The 13,822-nt window shown below is 41.4% G+C and overlaps 1 protein-coding gene across 2 annotated transcripts in view; it reads right to left on the reverse strand.

Annotated features, from left to right (window-relative positions):
• The window catches only part of LOC119735872 (cytochrome P450 3A24-like), a 32,086-nt gene that overhangs the window by 7,570 nt on the left and 10,694 nt on the right, over positions 1-13,822 (reverse strand). Inside the window, exons 1-9 of one of the 2 annotated variants that reach the window (XM_038209817.1) lie at positions 8,707-8,813; positions 8,310-8,403; positions 7,331-7,383; positions 6,488-6,584; positions 5,618-5,734; positions 4,442-4,530; positions 4,062-4,207; positions 2,563-2,696; positions 882-1,022 (exon numbers count right to left, since the gene is read on the reverse strand). In XM_038209817.1, the coding sequence (XP_038065745.1) occupies positions 882-1,022; positions 2,563-2,696; positions 4,062-4,207; positions 4,442-4,530; positions 5,618-5,734; positions 6,488-6,584; positions 7,331-7,383; positions 8,310-8,403; positions 8,707-8,750 (915 nt within the window). In that variant the 5' untranslated portion in view covers positions 8,751-8,813. Of the gene's footprint in view, positions 1-881; positions 1,023-2,562; positions 2,697-4,061; positions 4,208-4,441; positions 4,531-5,617; positions 5,735-6,487; positions 6,585-7,330; positions 7,384-8,309; positions 8,404-8,706; positions 8,814-13,822 lie in introns of those variants that run through there. The other variant, XM_038209816.1, reaches the window with a different exon arrangement.

A 13,822-nucleotide genomic window follows, 5' to 3' on the forward strand; every position in this document is an offset into this window, starting at 1 on the left:
TACTCATTATCACCTATCTACGCTCCAGTGATCTCGGGACAACAGACAGCAAGAAACTGAGTACACAATCACTTGGCTTGAGAAAGTCCACAGGAGTGGATGAAAGCTTGCCTACTAATCTTCAGGTTGGTAGAAGCTTAAAAATATGATGTTAAGTGTCGCATGGTCTATACATCACGCCGACATAATTTATACGAAGCGAATTATTTAGGGTATCATAACGGCCAACATCGCAATGGAAAGTCTCAACGTTGAGGTTATAAAAAGTTCCTTCAGTTTCGCTTTCCCGTGAATATATGAATTAAACTCCGTTGAAGCAGAAGCTGCCGATCGGTATTTGAGCGACGTTAACGATGAAAAAATTTCGGGTTCAATAAACGTGACCGCTGTAGACCTTATGACACTCTGAGAAACGCCATGTAAAAACACAACGCAGTTTCCGACGGGTGTGTTTTAGCTTTATCCGAAAGAAAAGTGTAGGCCTACCAAACATACTTTACAAAGAAACCAGTAAGATTTAGAATTGGGCTAGATAACACTTGCTGGATAGGCATTACATTCACTGTGTGGACTTCCGAACAAAAGAGGTCCACATAAACCAGGTAGAGGCGACGTTGTGTGGACTTGGGCAAGTCCACACAGTGTTTCCCCATTTCTGGAAAACAGGTTTAGAGGCATTTTGGGGTTAGGTTTATCCGTGGCAAAATGAAGAGAAACACTAATTAAGAGAAACACTAATTAAGGGAATCATAGGGGAAAAAATGGCTTGAAAGTGTTTTCACAGTGAGAGTAAAATAATTTGTTTCAGAGGTTTTTCTTAACTACACGAAACCAAGGGAATGTCCACACTTGGTATGAAACGTAAACATGGGTGTGTTTACCTGAGCCTGGACGTCCTCGTTAGACAGTGGCTTGTGTTGCCTGGTACCTTTCCCCTTGCTCTTCACCACCGAGTCCACATCTCCCTGGTCAAGCTCGGTGTCATTGTGGGCATTAAGCATCAACTGCAGCAGATCAATGTTCTATCCAAGTTGAAGTCAGAAAACAACGAAATTATATAGCCAGAAAATGTACGTTTTAAATGCCAAAGACCATGTGAGTCACCCACACTTTGCGCATGGGGAATTCCAGTATTTGATTGGTCAATTTGGTTTATGCATGCACCGTTGTATGGAAAAGAGAAGCTGTAGTTACAACTGTAGCCTATGGACGCTCAAATTTAGTGTATAAAAGGCGTTTCAGGGCTAGGATTTAGGCAGTTGATTGCTTGATTCTCCAGTGATAATTGCAGAGGCTCTTGATTAGGATGGCATGACATGACAGATGATGAATGATTGAAGGCACGACCACTGTTCTTGATTGACTGTTTCCGTTCACCAATTATATTAGTCTATGTTCTAGGTCAGATCTACTTAAGATTAAGGATTCCAGGACAAAGTCCAAAGGGAAATAAGTTGCGTCACCGACGTTGGCCCACCCTTAAGTTGCTCCACCCACCTTCCGACTCCACCCACATTCTGACTCCACCCACATTCCGACTCCACCCTTATTTCAACTCCACATTTCGATTCCATTTCCCCATTCCCACTCCAACTCCCTAGGGTGTTCCGCTGGCCCTACTTCCACCAGTGTAACTGGTCCTGTCCATCGAGAAGAGGGGATAGCCTGGTGCTGTGGCCCACCATTGTACCACTGCAGGGATAGGACACGTCATGGCGGCAGGACACCACCAGACGAACCAGCCAGACGATCGAAGGAGAGCTGGCGAGACATGTCCATACACACAACCGCATAATGTGGATATAGTTATTGTCCAACTCTACTTGCCTACTGTTGTTCTCCTTTGTTTCTATTGAAATCTGAAACTACATATCGCGTCACACCTGGGGTACCGAGACTTCTAATAAAGACCGACTTGCGGGGTACTGTCCACATTGTTACCCTTTGTTCGTGGTACCCCATAAGCTCATGTATAAGAACACTGACAGGTGGACGGACAAGGCCCCCTCGGCGAATAAAAATACCATCTTCAGTCAATTTGTTAGAATTTTTGGCTGATGAAACCCCCCTCCTGTGAAAATTCCTGGATCCGTTCCTGCTGTCGGCCAGCGTTCGAAGCTAATTGTTTCCGTTCTTGTTTCATTCTCTTCGTTCGTTCATTTACGTGTACATTACTAAGACACAACACAATCCCAAAAACATTCGAGCCAGTTGTATGATCCAAGCCAGTGTTTAAATTGAAATTTAGCGTAACTGGTTATGTAAAAATATTCATTTTGCAATGAATGGCACCCTCAAGCGTACAATAAGGTAAAGCGACCCCCCTCCTTCCCTCGCAAGTTTGAATCCTATCTAGATGTACCACGAGTGGCCAGAAAAATAATACCATCCCCATTCTTTTGAATAGTCATAATAGGCTCAACCCCCCCCCCCCCCCTCCCCCGGGCTCCCCCCCTTTTTTTTTTCTTTTTTTTTACAAATGCAGGAATAAAATGTAAGTGCGCTTTAAACATTTTTTTAATCTACTCCTTAATTTGTTTGCTCTGCATATGTTTGTCGCACCTTAGATGTGCCTTCTCCCTCTTTCCGCATCTTGAGAGCTTCTTCCGCAACCTCCTTGAGATAATCTATGGCTGACTGATCGACAATGGTGACATTCATCCATTTCAAGAGCGGTACCAGGGGTGGGAATACCACTGCATAAGAATGACCAGAATAAAAACAAGGTTTTCACTGAGGTTTTGAACTCGTGTTCACTTTTTCTATTCAAAATGCTGAGGCATTAACATGTTTTTTTTAAGACACCAGTTAAGGAACTTTTATTTGCTCGGACATCAAGCTCATGATAGACCTTGATCCAGATAACGACTTATGTGAGGGGATTCCCCATTCATTTGCAGCACTGCATAATGAACATGGATGATTTGATGATTTTGGTGGTTTTTTGTGTGCATGCATCTGGTCTTCACAATGTGCCAGATCTAGCTCATTAATCCAATACAATATTGTATTCGTGCCTACACTAACACTCCAAAAAATCCAGGTTCAGATTTGACCCGGAAAAGGGTCAGGCGGGGCCTGACCCTTTTCCGAGTCAAAACGACCCTTTTTCCGGGTCAAAATGACCCGGAGAATGAGCCATACAGTGTAATTTTGACCAAAAAAAAGTGTCATTTTTGACCCGGAAAAGGGTCAGGCCCCACATGACCCTTTTCCGGGTCAATTCTGTCCCGGGACTTTTAGCGTGTAATTTAAGCCGCGCGCGTTGTTTTTTTTACTGCAGCAAACATCGTCAATGGATAATAATTATATGGTTAGTTTGATGTATATTCATAAGAAAATAACAATGACGTCACACCATTGCTCTCAATCATTGTGCATGTACACTAAATCATTTCAAAGAACGGCTTTCGTCAAGCTGCCACACATAGTGGATAGTGGAATGAACTATGGATCCCAAGATCTGTGGTTCAAACCCATGCCCATTTTCATCAAATACTTTTGTTGGTTGGGATAAGTGTAATTGAAGGGGAAACACTACGAGAATCTACAGTATCTTCCATCAACACTGCGTGATAAATATTCATGTTAGGGTGCGTGATGTGATTGGTTCAATACGATATGCTGCAAAAATATATATATACGCATTAAATTGAAGCTGCCCTCAAGTCGACCTTGTGACAACACAAGTACTAGATAGTCGGCTATCTACACTACACATCTGTTCATTCAACAATTTGTGCCGAACGCTGATTGGCTACACAATGAAATAATGATCCTGATGTGCATATGGCGTCACACAGGTCGACTGCGATTGATTCCCGCGCCTGTCGCGAACACGCCGCAGAATTTGTTTTTTTTTCTGCTGTTGTGGCTGTTCACTGATTTGTTTTCCCTTAGCGCCGATCGTCTTAATAATCGTCACAGTAACACTGAGGTCGCGAAATATCGGCGACTATAATTTGTTCTCGACAGTCGTAGCTCAGGCACAGCTGGACTGTTCTGTGTCGTCATAAGGACGATTTACGGACGGCATAATCTTCCTGCTTAGTGTTACTTACTCGCAAGAGCCACACCCGGATTTGCGTTGCCGAAGTCAAATACCTTCTTCGCATTATTCACGAAGGGATCGTCTTTGTCTTGTACATTCACTTGCAGACCGAATCCACATCGGGCAATCACGTCCAAGGTGTAGCCTCCAAACAATCTAATCAAAATATACACAATATTATGTCAAAAGTAAAGCTTAAAGGCAAAAAAATCTTTTAAATTGTTCTTATTCCCATTTATAACTAAATAGCATACATAAGTTGAATCTATTTTGATGAAACAAACCAATAAACAGGAGGCAAATGCTGATTCTTAATGGCTCGGTATATTGAGCCGAAGTTGCTGAATGTGTCTAAGGCGGTGGTAGTGAGTAGTAGTGAGCGGAACTTACTCCCTGCATTCCACGGGGGTCCCACCCTCCTGTGCCCTGTCGAAGCCAGACACCAGTCTTTCGCAACACTCATTGATCAAAACAGACATCTTAAAACAAAAGACACACAAATTATATCTTAACATACAAAAACGCACCTGAAAAAAAATTCCGCACTGCAACTGATGTTTATATAGACACACTTTTTGTATTATTGTCATTACAGAATGACACCTTAAAGTTTAGGTTTGCGGTAACACCACGTAGTAATAACTACTGTGGCTTAGTAGATTTAGTTCTGATAAGAACAGTTCTGGTTAGTTCTAAAAAGAACGTGTCTATCCATCTATTTTCGCTAAGTAGGTTGGAAGGCGTTGGGACTTCTCGCAATTATCTTCACTGAGGCTGAGTGAGTTAAGTTTGGGCTCAACGTTTCCACTAGCCTACTCTAGTCATGGTCAGGAGACTGTCTCAAGTTATTGATATGTCTTAAAATAACTGGGAAAACTATATAATACAGTTTGGCGGAGACGAAGACGACGTTGACCCCATTTCTGCCCAGAAAATTACGTGGCTAGAGCGCCTCGATCGTTCACTCAAGAAGAGCGCCTATGGGCTCCGTGCGCCAACAAGAGGGCGCCCTTTTACCTAGCAACGACGTCCCATGGGCGGGACATTTAGTTGGTTGACGCGCACCGTTCCTTGTGTGTGACGCAAGTACACCAGGGGATTTGTATATAAAAATTATGTACACGCAGTGGTACATGGTGGTACGGCCGCGCGTCGCGGCAAAATTGCAGTCAGGCAAGAGCAAGTTCGCGCAAGGACTATAGTTAACCATTGGTCGACTATTGCTTGCCCGAACTCTGTCTAGTCGACGATGGTTGACTACTCTAGTCGACTATTTGGAACCAACCTACTGGGGCTGGTTGCATCGCTGGTAACCATAGCCGCGCGCGTTCATAACGTACAGCAGGGAGCCAGGATCCAGACGTTTTGCAATGACATTTTGACCAGCGTTCGACCAGAGACGTTCGCACTTTGCTATTAGTGCGCAGGCGTAAGGTACGTCACAAACCAACCACTAGTCGACTAATGGTCCTTGCCCGAACTGGGCCCCAGATGGCGTCGGTCGGTCACCCCAACTGTACTGTCTTTGCCGGTGAGGGGATACTTGTAAACAGAACGGATAGATACCTTTTTCATCTTTACAGCACTGAACGTTGGCGACAGGATGTTACGAACATCTTTCCATTCCTCGTTGGCGAGCATACTCAAGCCTCTGGTCAATGGGGGTATGAGGAGGGGAAACACCTGCCAAGATATGGATAGTGAAACGAAAATAACGATATATGTCTCTGTGTATTAGAGTAACAAAGCGAAGCGATCCTTAGTCAACCTCGTCCCTGCCCAGCTCGATCCGGAGTCCCATGCTCGACTCCATTGTATTCACCACGGAGGCAAGCAAGTAAATAGGTCCGTCCGAGTATTTTTCAAACATAAGGATTGTTCCGTTTTACGGTTTTGATATACATGTACATGTTCATCGAACGGCTATATGGATTGTTTTTTTGTGCACACGCTTGTTTTGGTCACGTGATTTTGACGCCTACAAGACCTAAGATTCGCCTGCATGTATAGCCAGAATCTTCAGTTAAGTTTAGAAAAACAATACTCTATTAAATTCATCGTCATGACTCCAACCAATACAAGCTCTGCTGAGATCGCTTCAGGGACAATAAAGGTGGCGCTCGAGACCTCAAGATAATACGGATGCCCTTTTTTGTACGTGGGTTTTAAAACAATTGGTGGCGCACTATTGCAAAATGTCTGTATAATTTACAAAGAAGTGAGACGTTATAAGGAGAAGGCCGAACTCAGTACCAAATTTTGAATTCAAATTCACCTAGACCCAGTAACTCGAGCACTAGAACTCTCTTTTTTGTATTATGCCTTTGGTCAGGCCGCGGGGTACCACATTGTAGCTAGTACGACCGACTAAAGGCAGAATACCCCCCCCCCCGGAATTCTAGCGCCCACCGTCTCACTTCAACCACATTGCCTCACCCTGCGGTTGCAAAAATGGTTGAAATTCTTGACCAGGACTTTCTTGATGACATCTGGATCGTTGATGAGTAGAATGGGGCGTCGGAATTCGTACATCCTACAGAGTTAAACAAAAAACACGGTGTTTTGGATAAATCTCTCTCTTTTTTAACACAAAACAAAACCTGAGTATAAACCTAGAGCTTTAATTTGGGGTGTTTGCATCAGCTCTCTCTTATCTCAAGATTTAATCCACTTGTATGGGGTGTTTATTACCCGATAAAGGCCCATCACCACCAGCAGGAAAAAATTATAATTATCACTGTGTAAAATATTAACAACGAAATACTGGTTTGAAAACTAATATAGGCATACCCTGGCTTTTAAAAGCAAGATCACCACATGCCTTTTAAGCACACGTTGGGAACATTAGCACACCGGAGGTCCAAAACAAGCCAAGACCACAAGCGAAACTGATTACTGTTACCATAGTGCAAAACAAAGTCATTATATCGTATGTCATTGTTTGTGTAGAAAAACAATGAGAAAAGGGAAAGAAAATACTTATTTTATTCATAAACATGGAGTTTTTGGTCGGGGTGATGTAAATCAATATTAGTTTTGCCCCTCACCGACGTGTAAACACTGTGTGTTACCTCCAAAGTGAAAGTTGGAAAAAAAATCACTTGGGTGGGACTCGAACCCATGACTTCCTGCATGCTTTCTAGTGCAGACGTCTTACCTCTCGACCATCAAACTTATGGAATTGGTTGGCTGGTTCGAATCTGATCAGATTAGGCCAAACCTACCATTGAAAGACTTATTTTGCTGTATGTTTACATTATCGTTACTAGTTTTCCTTACCCTACTACTTTCCCTTTTTCCTTCACGAAATCTTCCATTGCAAGGTGAAATCCCTGCACAAGAGTTTTAAGAAAGCACATTATTCAAACAGTTAATACATAAAATCAGCCAATCTGCGGCACCCTTGCCCTTTTACGCCAATCGGGCACGCTATCAATTATATCACCATGGCCCCCTTCAATGGCGAAAGCATTGCCCTAGCCATTTATTAGTCTTGGCCTAACACTATATAGTGATCGATAGTACGCCCTCTAATGGCAAAACAATTAGACCAGCAGGCCAACTCGCACTAACGTCTTGGCCATTTCGTATCAGCGGTTTATTTTTTCTTTATTTTCTCTGTAGGCTCACCTTAAGGAACCAAAATCAGCGATCGAGAGGAGGATGGCTCGCCCGACGGTTGTAAACATATACGCGTCTCCCGGTACGTGATCAAGCATCAGCGCTTTACTAATTAACCAATCAGCGGGCGAGAAAAGGTCAGTCGAGAAAAAGTTCAATATGGCTCACGGTTGTAAACATATATGCGTGCTATACGTGCGCGACCATGCAAGCATGGAGCTATAACAGGTTTGTTCGAATTAGTATAGACGGTCTTATGTACATAAAATGCCCCCCCCCCTACGAAATGACCAATACGTTAGTGCGAGAAAGTACATGTAAAAAGCAATTATACAAGGGCGCTACAAAACAATGCAACTATTGGTTAAAAAAGCAAAATCTGTAAACATTTTATTCGGCACTGATTTAGATAAACAACCACCATTCATAAACAGGCAGGACCTAGCTTAATAAAATATTTATTGTAGCATTACTTTTTATTTGCCAAGTTCAGCTCTTATTCCACTGAACACTCAGCTTTTTGGAAAACGCAGGTTGCAAAAGTGTCAGTCTGTTACCGTGGCAAAACATAACTTTACCCGACCCCGCTACCGCTAATTTCGAACCCTGTTTGATGACAATTCTGATACGATCTTACCTCTGAAAACTTGTATGAGCTACCGAAAATCGGGATGTAGTCCGCCACAGGAACGCCTCGTCGCTGGAAATATTGGTGGCACCACCAGTCATAACTGCAAAATGAGACCAGATTGAAACCAGATTATAATCATTGCAGGATAGGCTTAGGCCGAAAACAGTACCTGGTGAGTCTCAAAACTCACTGAGCCATTCTTTGAAATGCATGCATGACTGAGTGATATAATGACGCCATTGAAATTTTCTTATGAAAAAACACAACATCGAACTAGCTGATCCATGATATCCAATGATTCCCATTGACGACCGGTTGGAGTCTAGATAATTATGCTGAGATCGATCGCCCCGGTCACATTTATAAAACCATCATGGAGGAATTCCTCCATGATAAAACTTGCCAAGCATATTTGCCAAGCATCAATATTTGCGATTTGGAGACCATGTCGTGAATATTGGCGTCAACTTGGCGTCAATATCTGCGAGAGGCCATGTCGTGAATATTGGCGTCAATTTATATGTGCGATGTCCCTTTAAAGCCACCATACGTTCCTCCTAGAAGCGCAACAAGTAGTAAGGGGGGCGGGGGTACGGGACCAAAATCGAAAAAATCTGCGGCGAGCCTGGGCACGCCGCTCTCGGTTTTGAAAAAATAGGGGAATCCCCCCGATCTCCAAAAAAAAAAAAAAAAAAAATCCTGACGCCGGGAGAGAGAGAGAGAAAAAAAAAAAAAAAATCTGACGCCGGGAGAGAAAAAAAAAAAAAAAAATCCTGACGCCGGGAGAGAGAGAGAGAAAAAAAAAAAAAAAAAAATCTGTCGTCGCTAAAATGAGGTGATGTCACCACCACGTGACCTTGAAAAATGTGTGAGTCACCACCACGTGACCTTGAAACGTGTTGAGGCACGATAAAAATTTGGCGTAAACAACGCGACCTTGAAAAATGTGTGAGTCTGATTGCTTATAAATCCAAAGTCTGTCTTCCAAAAAAAAATGAGAAAAAAATATTATATTTCCTATAATAAAATGGAGAGTAATATGTTCAGACCGACCGTCAAAGGATATTCTAAATGGAACAAAGCCACGCTGCGTGATTACGTACAGCGGTATAATATACCGCACAATGAAAATGTTTCTCTTACTCGTTAAGTATACATCGAGGGGATAAAACATTATGAAAGTAAATTTAAAAACTTGAGGAAAAAGAAACTTTATGAGCTCAAACAGATTGTAGACGAACAAAATCTAGAATACGTACCGACGGGTTATAAAGGACGAGTTTTGAAAAAGGATTTAATCTCGGCGATTAAAACATACAGACAACCCGAATACTTTACAGAGTCAGCTTTTAGAGAAACGAGAAGGTTTAGAAATTACTACAGAAACTGGGAATTAAACCCCAGACTTTATAACCATGATTTGATCAAGTTTTTTGATTCGCACAAGGAACAAATAGTCAATAAAATCAAGTCAGAATTGAGAGAGCTGAGAGGTTTAAAAATGGAGCTCACAATCAAAATAAAATACGAAAAAACCAAACCGGATGGTACGATCGAAACGATCGAAGCTATTCATTATAGCAAGCCGAAAGCCGTTTTAAATCAAAGTCAAATAAAACAGGCTTTAAAAGAAGAGATCGCCAGATATTTAGAAAGGATGAAAGGTATACGAATCAAGGATCGGGTTGGGTTTTAAAAAAGATAATGGCGTTATACATCAACATCAACAGATATAATCCAGCGAGAGGTAGTTCTTACATAAACCTACCCGAACATCTTAAAATTAAACAGGCGATGATAAACATCAAAAACAAAGACGACGAGTGTTTGAGATGGTGTTTGAGAGCTGCTCTTGAGTTGTATACGGATAAAGTAAAAAATCAAATAAGAAATAATCCTAAATATAAAATTCATAAAGAAGAACCCGTTGTATACACCAAAGACGACGGACTCAGTTTTAAAGGCGTTGACTTTCCGTCACCGGTCGATCAGATACCCAAGATAGAAAGACAAAATAATTTATCGATAAACGTATATGGTTATGAGGATGAGATATATCCATTATACGTGTCTAAAAACTACGGGGCAAAAGAGATCGATCTGCTTTTGATTTCTAAAGGTGACAAGCATCACTATTGTTGGATAAAATATTTACGAGGTTGATGTACGACGTTACAAAACATAAATGTAAGAAATATTTTTGTCGAAGATGTCTATGTCATTTTACCAATCAAAACAAATTAGACGGACATATCGCCGATTGTAAGGGTATAGATGCACATCCATCAAAGATTGTATTTCCTATGGGTAAACCAAAATACATAGACGGGCAACCAGGCGAAAGAGACGTACCGATATTAGAATTTAAAAACTATAGGCACAAACAAAAAGCACCATTTGTCATTTATGCTGACTTTGAATCCATACTACAAACAACAACAACAACACCCAAACAGACACTGACATCTAAACCTACTCACTCAGACAAAGAGACAAACACAAAAAAGATTAACGTTCACAAAGCTAGCGGTTATTCGCTAGTTGTCGTCCGATGCGACGGTAAAAATGTGTATCAAGAGACTTATAGAGGCAAAGACGCTTCAACTAGATTTATAACGACGTTGTTACAATTACAAAGCGATATTAATTGTCTATTTGAAAAACCCCAAACCATGAAATTTAACGAGCGAGCTAAAGAACATCACGATAAAACAAACACGTGTTGGATTTGTGAAAAACCAATTTATCCCAATTACTCGAGCAACTGTCAGTGTCAGAAGCCCAGAGAACCCAAGACGATAAAACAAAAGAAAGAATATCAGTACAAAAATAGTAAGGGATTTACCGAGTCTAAATGTCTCGACTGTAAAAAGAGAATCAACAAATTTAGAAAGGTGAGAGATCACTGCCACGTCACTGGTAAATATAGGGGTGCCGCACACGCTTATTGTAACCTCAAACTACAAATTAAACCCGGTTGTACACCGATACCAGTCTTTTTTCACAATTTACAAAATTACGACGCTCACTTGATCATGCAGAGTATTTCAGAATACGATAGCCAAACAGAAATAGAAGTGATCGCTAAAAATTCAGAAAAGTATATATCGTTTTCGATAGGAAATCTACGATTTTTAGACTCGTTTAGTTTTATGGCATCATCGTTGGATAAATTAGTGAAAGCTTGTCCAAAAGAGTCGTTTCAGCTACTCAAAAAGCATTTTAAACATCCTGACTTGCTATTACAAAAAGGAGTTTATCCGTACGAATATATGAACTCGTTTGATAAGTTTCAAGAGACCAGCCTACCACCCATCGGCAAGTTTTACAGCAGACTAAAAGACGAACATATATCGCAACAAGACTATGACAGAGCTCAACGCGTGTGGAACGAGTTTAATATACAAAATCTAGGAGAATATCACGACTTGTACGTGACTACCGATACGTTATTACTTGCAGGTGTATTTGAAAACTTCAGAAGAACGTGCATTACAAACTACGGGCTAGATCCAGCCAATTATTACACCGCACCCGGATTGTCCTGGGATGCTCTATTAAAACACTCGGAAGTTAAACTCGAACTGTTGCAAGACGTAGACAAACATTTATTTTTTGAAAAAGCAAAACGAGGAGGCATATCTAGCGTGGGTGGAATGAGACATCACAAAGCCAATAATCAATATCTTGATGACTACGATTCAAACAAGCCCTCTAGTTATATCGCTTATCTGGATGCCAACAATCTGTACGGTTGGGCTATGAGTCAATATCTACCGTACAGCGATTTTAAATGGACACCCTCGAAACCGTTTACCGAAGAAAGAATATTAACGCTTAAGAAAACGTCCAACACCGGTTACTTTTTTGAAGTAGACCTCGATTACCCGCACGATCTACACGCCAAGCATAACGATTATCCACTAGCGCCCGAAAATATGGTCATACCCCAAGATTGGATGTCTGATTATCAAAACGAGTTATTGGATACCGAACCTAGTAGCGACGTACAAAAATTAACGTGTACGCTTAATCCAAAACAAAAATACGTGTTGCACTACGTCACGTTGCAGATGTATCTCAAACTCGGCTTGAAACTAAAAAAGGTACATCGCGTGTTAAAATTTAAACAAGCGCCTTGGATGAAATCTTACATCGATAAAAACACACAACTCCGAACAAAAGCGACCTCTGATTTTGAGAAAGACTTTTTTAAACTGATGAATAACAGCGTGTTTGGTAAGACGATGGAAAACGTTAGAAATCGAATAGACGGTTATCTACTGAGAGACAATAACGAGAGCGATCAAGAAAAATACAAAAAAATTATACAGAAACCGAGCTATAAAACAACAACGCCGTTTCCAGAATGTGACCTGTCGTTTGTCGAAACGTACAAGACTAAAACCTTGTTAAACAAACCCATTTACTGCGGAGTGAGTATCTTAGATCTATCTAAGACGCTGATGTATGATTTTTATTACAACCGATTGAAAGACAAGTACGGAGATCAAATCAGGTTGATGTATACGGATACGGACAGTCTGTTGGTTGCCGTTTACACGGATGACATATACAAAGACATGCAATCTCACGGGCAACACTACGACTTTTCAAATTACAATCTGGATCACGAGTTATACGATCCAACCAATAAGAAAGTGATCGGTAAATTTAAAGACGAGTTTGGAGGTAAGGTCATTCAAGAAGCCGTTTGTATAAGACCTAAGATGTACTCGATTTAAGCAGATGACAACAACATCACTCTTAAAAAAACCAAGGGGGTCACAAAATCGGTCACTGACAAAAAATTAAAACACCGGCACTACTACGACTGCATCTTTAAAAATAAATCTAAAACAGAAACGATGACTCACATTAGGTCGGAAAATCACATCCTTTACACCATATCGCTAGATAAATTGTCGTTGAGTCCGTTGGATACCAAGAGGTACATTTTACCGGATGGAATACACACGCTCGCTTATGGTCACCGTAATCTAGATATTAATTAGGCGGTAATTGCGTGTCCTCGGGTACGACTTGAAGCTCTTGTCTCACAAAACTCCTTTTTGGACCGTTTTGAAGGTAATAAAGAGTAGGACCCGTCGTGACTTTTTTACCGTTAATCATTTTAAATTGACTCGTTCTTTTTTCCACGTTAAAGATGTCTATGCTCCAAATGGGATCCGTGGCTCTTCTCGAGGTTCCACCCTCTTGCTCACCCGGGTAATATAAATATCTAACCATGGCATCTTGCGGTAATTGTTGCTCTTTTGTTTTAACGGGGTTAGCCGGCGATTGCCGGACCTGTTCTAGTTTAACCGCCTCTGACGGTGCTTTAGCTATTAATCTCGTCGTTTCATCGTTTATAGCTTTGATCACGCTGGGTAATCGCTCGACCCATTGCGTGTTTCTACTCTCGGGATTTAACATTTCTTGAGCGTACTGATGACCAAACAGTCTCTCGGCTAGCGTTCGGTTAAATCTTTCTACGATACCCTGCGATCGGTGGTTTC

This window comes from Patiria miniata, unplaced genomic scaffold (genome assembly GCF_015706575.1).
Source record: "Patiria miniata isolate m_02_andy unplaced genomic scaffold, ASM1570657v1 HiC_scaffold_29, whole genome shotgun sequence".
Lineage (NCBI taxonomy): Eukaryota > Metazoa > Echinodermata > Asteroidea > Valvatida > Asterinidae > Patiria > Patiria miniata.